General features: G+C 46.7%; 1 protein-coding gene across 50 annotated transcripts in view; it reads left to right on the forward strand.

Moving 5' to 3' along the window:
• The window catches only part of Tcf7l2 (transcription factor 7 like 2), a 192,959-nt gene extending 185,289 nt beyond the window's left edge, over positions 1-7,670 (forward strand). For 16 of the 50 annotated variants that reach the window (XM_031390735.1, XM_031390737.1, XM_031390741.1 and 13 more), the window contains 2 exons: positions 65-137; positions 5,486-7,670. In XM_031390735.1, coding sequence (XP_031246595.1) covers positions 65-137; positions 5,486-5,909 — 497 coding nt within the window. In that variant the 3' untranslated portion in view covers positions 5,910-7,670. Of the gene's footprint in view, positions 1-64; positions 138-761; positions 835-1,793; positions 1,823-5,485 lie in introns of those variants that run through there. The other 34 variants (XM_031390769.1, XM_031390776.1, XM_031390772.1 and 31 more) reach the window with 12 other exon arrangements.
• Positions 7,671-8,392: the final 722 nt, after the last annotated feature.

Below are 8,392 nucleotides of genomic sequence, written 5' to 3' on the forward strand. Positions count from 1 at the left end.
CCCCTCCTCCTCCTCCTTCTCCTCCTCCTCCTCCTCTGCTCGCTCCTTTCTTGAACTCATTCAGACCTGAGCGCTCCTAAGAAATGCCGAGCGCGCTTTGGCCTTGATCAACAGAATAACTGGTGCGGCCCCTGCAGGTGTGTATAGTCTCCCAGATTCGCTGTGCTGGTTTGCAGCTGTCTCTTCCGTTCCTTCCCCCTCTGGCCTATTGCTTTGTAGCTTTGTGTGTGGATCATAGGAAATACCAGGGAGCGGGGACCCTGCCAGTGTGTGGGCTCCACGAGGGATGTGCTTGTCTGCCAGCTGCCGCTACCCAGAATGCCACTGTAAAACAGTGTGTGCCTCCTCAGGGCCGAGACTCAGACTCCAGCGTGCCCTCGACCAGGGAATGTTGCCTGCCAACCCCCTGCCTTGTGATAGCTCAGGATGTGGTCATCCTGGCCTAGGTAGAAGCCAATGACGTCACCTCCACCCCTCCTCTTCTCTCTCTCTCCTTTTGTTTATTTTTCATTGTTGTTTTTGGTTTCTGGTTGTTGTTTTCCTTTGTGTGTGTGTGTGCGTGTGCATTTTATTTGATTTATTTATTTAATTTTTTTGGTTTGGCTCATAGAAGCCACTTCCTTTCAAACCCTTGATGAGGGGCAAATTGTCAAGTAGAGCCAAGATGATGCAGAAGACAATTAGTGGAGGTCTCACATCCAACTGAACACTACCCACCATTGTGTTGTATTTTTTTTTTTGTGTTTACCTTATGCTAACAGATGCAAATACTCCAAAGAAGTGTCGGGCACTGTTCGGGCTTGACCGACAGACTTTATGGTGCAAACCTTGCAGGTACATACATAACCATTCTGAGGCCTTGGGAGCAATCAGAGCCTTCTATCCTGCTGCTGCCTTAGCGGGTCAATTTGTTGTGCCCCCCGTTCACATCTACTTTCCTCCACGGGCATCAATAACTAATAAACTCTCATTCTTCAGATTTTCCTTGCTAATTTCATACCGTTTCCTTCCTCCCTCTTTCCTCCCTGTTCTTGCAAAGAACATGTCCCTGGTGGCAAGGGCTGACAGCCATGACCTTAACACGTGAAGACAGGTACTGAGGCTTTTCCTTTGAAAGCCAGCATCTTGGAACTGGCCAGCCTAGTGAATGACTGGCTGTCCTGCATACTGAGCAGAGAGCCACTGTGTCATCTCCCTACGCGCACCCCACCCACCCCCCAGGTGTGAAAGAGTCAGAACTTAAACTTGGCAGTGAGCATTCCCATGCACTTTTTTTCTAAGTTGCTGGCATAAGTGCATTGGGGCAGGCTGCTTTAGAAAAATGAAAACAAAGTAACAACAACAGAAGAAAAAAAATGTTGTTTTTCTCTTTGTTTTTCTCTTTGGTTGTTTTGTGTTTAAAGCCCACTTATCTGTATGGAGGAGCTCCTTAGCTGACATTGTTTTACAGTGCTGAGAAAGTAGCGTGGCATTGAATGGCGTGCACCAGCTAACAGTCTGTAGAAGGGGACGGTAGTCAGATACTGCGGCATTGCCTGGCCTGCAGAGCAAACAGTCGAACGTTTGTGCAAGACCATGTGCAAGCTTAGCGTGGGTCCCACATGCATCAGATCAGTCCGGAAGAGTCCAAACTGAGCCCCATGATCTGCCTGCAGGTTTTCCAACTCAGGGTACTGTCAGAGAAGGTGTAGGTACTTCCTTCCTGGTGGAGGGATGCTAAGTACCCAGCCCCTTTCCTTGTCTTTTAATGACCACTTTTGGTTAAATTTGTTGTTTCTTTGTTCTGATCCAAGCAGTCTTTGAATTTGGAATATTATGATGGTAGGTATCTCAAAACCCCAAACACACACCCCTGTTTGTAGTACCTCCTGCGTCACGTGTCCCTCCTCCCCACCCCCTGCCGTGCTCCGTGTCTAGCCGTTAGATCAGACGTTCATCCCATCCCACGCATGCCCATGAGTCTGCTGTGTCTCTGAGTCCCCTTCTCCCGTGCCAGTATGAGAGATTGCTGACCACACAGACCTCAGAGGAGAGAGTGCCAGAGAGTCATCACTGACAGAAAGTTACCCAGATGGCCCTGTGGGAGTAAGGGGCAACGGAATCCGGCCTTAGACAGACACCCAGTGGGGGAATAGCTTCCAGTGAGCGGACATCATTCAGAGATGACAAATCTTCCGAGCAGCCCCAGGGACTTCATGAGATACTTGTATAAGGACGTTAGGTATTAAAGTAGGGCGAGCCCCAGAGAGAAGATCCCTGCATAACCTCTGTAGATGGGAAGTTGGCTAACTAACACCTTACAGTGTAGCACCCTGCAGAGCAAGGCACAGTTCATACCATTGCCCCATTCTGTGCCCTGCAGTGAAGCTGGTAGCGGTGCTAGGCCTCATCATTTTATTCATAAATGGTTGTTACTACAAACTTAGACTCGGCCTCTTCTTAAGAAGTTATTACTAACATTAGCAAGGATGGCCCGCCCACCCCAACCTCCATCCTCAGTACAACTTTGCTTAGGTCCATGCTGGGCTATCTTCTCCCAACCAGAAATTTCTTAATACTTTTACCACCACCAACAGTAACAGTTTTTCAATTGGGTTTTTATTTTGTTTTGGCCAGATTAAAACTGTGTCAGCTTGCTTCTCTAAAACACACCTGGCGGGGGGTGGGGGGAAGGCAACTGCATTTCTGTTGTCAAAGAGGCTGAGGTGTCCCTGGATAATAGGATATGGAGTCCAACAGGACCCGGACACTCTGCAGCCATCCTCTGGCCCTAGAAAGTTCTAGCTGCCATTTTTTTCTTCCATTTTGAACATTTTTTTTTTATGCTGTAAATGTGTTTGCAAGCTTATTTCTGTTGTCTGTTTGAGGAGAACCTTCCAAAATAGGATCGGGAAGCACCCCTAGAATGTATACAGGAGAAGCTAGACATGGATGCCTCGGAGAGTCCATCTTCTGAAAGGGGATGGGGGAGGGCCACAGTATGGAGCTCGAACAGGGAGGTACACATCCCCCTTCCCTCCATTACACATTGCCATTGCCACACAGAGCTGGATGCTAAAATCCGTAGGACATTCAGAAAAAAATCAACACACACAAGTACTTAGAAGTGGAAGCCTTTTCTGACCCATCCAGATGTGTGTTTCAGCTACCTTTTGCCTCAGCCCGCTCTATTTGGGGGAGCATCAGTCCATCATCATAGTCTTCCTGTCCTGTGTTCAAATTCTGCCCACACAGCCTCATGATCTGGAAAGGAGGGTGGGAGGCGTGCTCCTAGACAGTCAGGCTTCCTAGAGCCTCCTTTTGGTTGGCGTTTGAGAACATTTTCAGCAGACTGTTTTGAGCCCACCAAGTTGCTTCTCCATCTTCTCGCCCCATCCTGGCAGAGCCTGGAATGCCGCTTCATGCTGCCCTCTGGTTACCCCCTCTCATCCCCCCTCTCCTCTCCTCTTGCTCCCTTGCTTTCTCTATTTTGTTCATACCCTCCCCACCCTCCCCTTCTTTTCTTCTCCCCATTTTGAAAATGCATGGAGAACCTAGTTTGTGAGCATGTTCTGATCTGCAGGCCAAGGTGGTTTAAAATGGAGAGGTTTAACTGTTTCAGTCCTGGGATGGGAGAGAAGCCTTAGTCTATGCTAGTCTATCCCAAGGAAGGAAAGGAAGCCGTTCAGACAGGGTGAGAGGGCCGTCCTTGCTTCCCTCGAGCTCCTTCTGGCCTGGACAGATCCAGATCCAAGACCACTTGTCCCATAGACCTCAGGCCCTGGGAGGCCTGAGCATGCTCTCTTCCACCCTCCCCTCTTTTCCTACCCTCCTGACACTCTACAGAGTCCATGCCTCCACCCCCACCCCACCCCACGCTCTGGGCCTAGGCCAGAAGAACTCATGCAGTAAGCCCCATCCTTGCAAATGCCAGAGACACTGTCCCATGGGGGTTGCCTTGGTCCCAGGAGGCATCATGAAGGTTTTTCAGTGACAAATAGCTGGCCGGTGCTCATGTGCTAGGTTCTGAGTGGATCAGTGCCCATCATGGCTCTCACAGCTATACTGAGGATCCTGACTGTGGATGAGCACATTTCCAAATCTACATTGCTTTTATAGCATCAGTGGGTTGATCCCCGGGATCACCTTTCCTACGAAGCAGGTTCCCATCAGCCAGGGATGAAAGCAGGAAGGAAAGACTCGGGAGTCCCATGCATGATTTCTTGAGTTCTTTTCCCCGCATTATCCATTGATGATAAACGAGAAAGGCTCTAAGATTCTCACTCCTACTTCCCACATAAATGGCTTGTGGGGAGACGAGGCTGTGGTGTTGGCAAAGGGCAGACTTGGTCGCTCAGGTTCAGACTCCCATCCCAAGGGCCCTCCTCATCACTTCTCTGACTGGCTTGTGCTGTGCGCTCCACTCCAGGCCTCAGCAAGCTGACAAGGACAAGACCCCCTGCATACCACCCTCATTCCTGGCAACCTTCTCACCAAGGGGGCGGGGAAAGGGAAACCCCAAATCTTTAAGGGGAAAAAATAGAAAACCAAAAAAAAAAAGTTTATTTTAAACAACTTTGAATCTTAATTTTATCCACAACCTGCAGGCCATGTCAACCAGTTATTCTTGTACTTTTGAATCATTTTCTGTTTTTCTTATTCTCCCCCTTCCCCACCTTTGTTTGCCCTCTTCTACCTGGTTTTTTGTTTTGTTTTGGTTTTGGTTTTGGTTTTGGTTTTTTTTTGTTGTTTGTTTTTTTGTTTTTCTTTTTTCAGTGGTTCTTCTTATTCATTTTTTTCTTTTCTTGGTTGGTTTTGTTTCTTTACTTTGTTTTAGTTTGGTTTTGTTCTCCCCCACTCCCCTCCCCTCTCACCTGATTCTGACCTCTCGATTTGGTGTGGTTCTTAACAGACAAAGCCCAAAGCTGCTCCGGGCACCAGCAGCCTCACAGTGGTGGTGCGTTAAAACCTTTAAGCCTCTTGCTAGCGCTGCCTTCAGCTATATGGGCTCAACAGTCAGCATTCTGAGGGTTTCCTATTGATAAGAGGCCACTGGGGAAGGAGCTCTCTTTTTCTTTTAAATACACAGAGGCATCATTGGGGACTGGGGGTTGGGGTGGGATCGTTGGGAGGTCAGGCAAGATGTGATGGGAAAAGGAAAGATCATCTAAGCCCAATGGGAGATAAACTTTGTTAGTCATCATATAGACAAACCCACTTCCCAGTAAATGTGTACCACCCTCTGCAGGTCACTTCCATCAGTCTGTTCAATAGGGCCCTGGGAGTGTCCCCTGAGGGGAGGGAGGGCGTGGCTAGACAAATCAGAGTGGACGGGGGAGCCACACAGCTTACCAAAGTCACTGTTTTTAATTGCTCTGTGACCTCGAGCCATGACTCGCAGGGGGACATCCCTTAGATAATATCAATTTGCTGTGAGCATTAGATAACTCGCTCCCATGGCATCTTTGCCCTTTATTCACAGACAACTCTCTTCCCCTGTTTCTAGGAGAAAAAAAAAGTGCGTTCGCTACATACAAGGTGAAGGCAGCTGCCTCAGCCCACCCTCTTCAGATGGAAGCTTACTAGACTCGCCTCCCCCCTCACCGCATCTGCTAGGCTCCCCTCCCCAAGACGCCAAGTCACAGACTGAGCAGACACAGCCGCTCTCTCTGTCCCTGAAGCCTGATCCTCTGGCCCACCTGTCCATGATGCCTCCGCCACCCGCGCTCCTGCTGGCCGAAGCTGTCCACGGCAAGGCCTCTGCCCTCTGTCCCAACGGGGCCCTGGACCTGCCACCTGCCACTCTGCAGCCGTCCATGGTCCCTTCCTCATCGCTCGCACAACCATCTACTTCTTCCTTACATTCCCACAACTCACTGGCTGGGACGCAACCCCAGCCTTTGTCTCTGGTGACCAAGTCTTTAGAATAGCTCCGCCTCCTAGTCCTCCACGCGCCTGCTTAATTGAAGTGTTTCCTTCTGGTTCTTGGTTCGCCCTTCCCTGCTTGGAAAGCTTTTGTTTTGTACTCTTTAATTTTGTGCCGCCGTGGCTACATGAGTTAATGTTTATGGAGTTCATTGGTCAATATTTGACCCATTCTTATTTCAATTTCTCCTTTTAAATATGTAGATGAGAGAAACCTCATGATTCTACCAAAATTTTTATCAACAGCTGTTTAAAGTCTTTGTAGCGTTTAAAAAATATATATATATACATAACTGTTATGTAGTTCGGATAGCTTAGTTTTAAAAGACTGATTTAAAAAACAAAAAGAAAAAAAGAGAGAGAAGCAATTTTGAAGCAGCCTCCAGAAGGAGTTGGTTCTGTATTATTTGTATTAAATACGAGCTTGCGAACCAATCACTTTACACCTTGGTATTTAAACCATGAGGGCACAACGAATGCAGTGCCGTTTCTTTCTTTTTTTTTTCTTTCTTTCTTTTTTTTCTCCCGTGTGAAACAACTTTTATCATGATGTTACTTGTTATTGTTTAAATGTACAGAAACAAAGGGTTAAAATGTGTTAATATACCTTGTTCCATGGTGTTGTTCTTTTGGGGGGGGAGGGGACACTACTCAACAATGAATGGAATCAACACTGTTGGACCAGTAGTATTTATTGCTTTAGAGGTTGCTTGTCGTACCTGTACGTCCGTCCAATTTTAAATATGTTCTCCTTTTTTTTTTTGAAACTGTATAAAGTTCCCCCCCCTTAGCATAAGCATCTTATATATAACAACTCATTTGTACAAGGTTTTTAAGTTTATATATAAAATGTGTATATATTTTTTGTTTCCTTTTTTTTTGACTTTCGTTTGTTTGTTTGTTTGTTTCTGTATAAAACCCAGATGCCACCAAATGGACATTGATAGTTGCATTAAGGATCAGTAGCATTAACAGAAGTTGCTTTAAAAGCCATTATGTAAAACAAGACTTGAACGTTAGCGAGAGGGTCTGAGCAGCCGTGTGAGCAGCCGTGGGAACCACCCCGTTTCCCCCTTGACCTCCTAGTCAATTGCCCTGTGCTCTTAGAACATGGACTGACCGTGTGCAAAACTTTTATGTGCCAAAATTCTCAGTGACTTTAGCTTTCTCCCTCTTTTTTGATGCCGTACTTTCTGTTCGCCATGTTTTGCTGTGATGTTACATAGATAGATTTGTATGTAGTTTTAATGTCACCTATAACAAAATGTGTTTGGTAGCAGACTCTCCAGAAAGCATTTTAAATGAAGAGGTCTAAACCCTTAAGGGCCAAAAAATTCTGTATATTAGATTACTCTTAAATGAAAAAGAAAAAAATAAAAAAAAACCAGCTGCCGCTTTTATGTACACATATTACATACAAGTAGGTAGTGAACTTAAAAAACAAGAAAACCTAGGCATGCCGATGTTGTAAAATGCTGTATAAAGCTGAGGCCTGTTCCTTCAGTGCCATCGTAGTTGACATGAAGCGATTGTAAAACTGTCTCCGGTTTTCTCTGGTTTATTAAAATGCTAACTATAACATTTTTTTTGTGTGAATACTTTGAATGTTTCCTAACAGTTGTGGTGTTACTGTTCTGTTCGATGCTTATCCCAAGTTCATTTTTGAATGGTTTGGAAGCCATTTTGTAATGAATAAATGTCCATGCTGTACAGTACTTGTAGCATGCTGTTCTGGATTAATAAAAGCAACTTAGTCTGTGCAGAAAGGCTGCCGCTTGCTTCCGTGATTTGGGGTGGGACTGTCTTTCTCGGACACTGGACTTTCTCTGGAGGAATGCTGTCCCTCCCAGGTTAGGGCTTGAGGTGGTGGGTGGTGACCGGATGCAGTAAACCATCTTCAGGTCTTCCTGACTCCCTCCACTATCCTTGAACATTTGATTGCACCTGGTTTATGTTAGGTCTCATTTGCAGTGCAGTGTCCTGTGTACAAAGGGACCCTAAGGTGTCTTCTTTATACCCCACTGTGTCACAATAACAGAACAGATGCTGCTCGCTGGGCCCTCACTCACTCATACAGCCTGTTGTCCAGTGTGAGACAGAATTTGATTCTAACAACTGTGATTTAGTTCACCCAGAGTGGACTTAAGGAACTAAGTGGGTACCATTTAAGGATGGTGAATGTATGTCCTGGCTGTTTTCTAGACATTCCCTGTGGGAAGAAGGCAGGGATGTAGGATTCTCCTTTAACTAGCAATCACTGAGCAAGCAACTTTTCAAAAACCTGGCATCCCATTCACCGAGCTGTGCCTGGAGGGGAGGTGACTCACAGCTGTGCGTGGAAGAAGGTGATACAGCTGTGTATGGAGGGGAGGTGACTCACAGCTGTACATGCAGGGGAGGTGACTCACAGCTGTGCGTGGAGGGGAGGTGACTCACAGCTGTGTGTGGAGGGGAGGTGATACAGCTGTGCATGCAGGGGAGGTGACTC

This window comes from Mastomys coucha, unplaced genomic scaffold, assembly GCF_008632895.1.
Source record: "Mastomys coucha isolate ucsf_1 unplaced genomic scaffold, UCSF_Mcou_1 pScaffold21, whole genome shotgun sequence".
Lineage (NCBI taxonomy): Eukaryota > Metazoa > Chordata > Mammalia > Rodentia > Muridae > Mastomys > Mastomys coucha.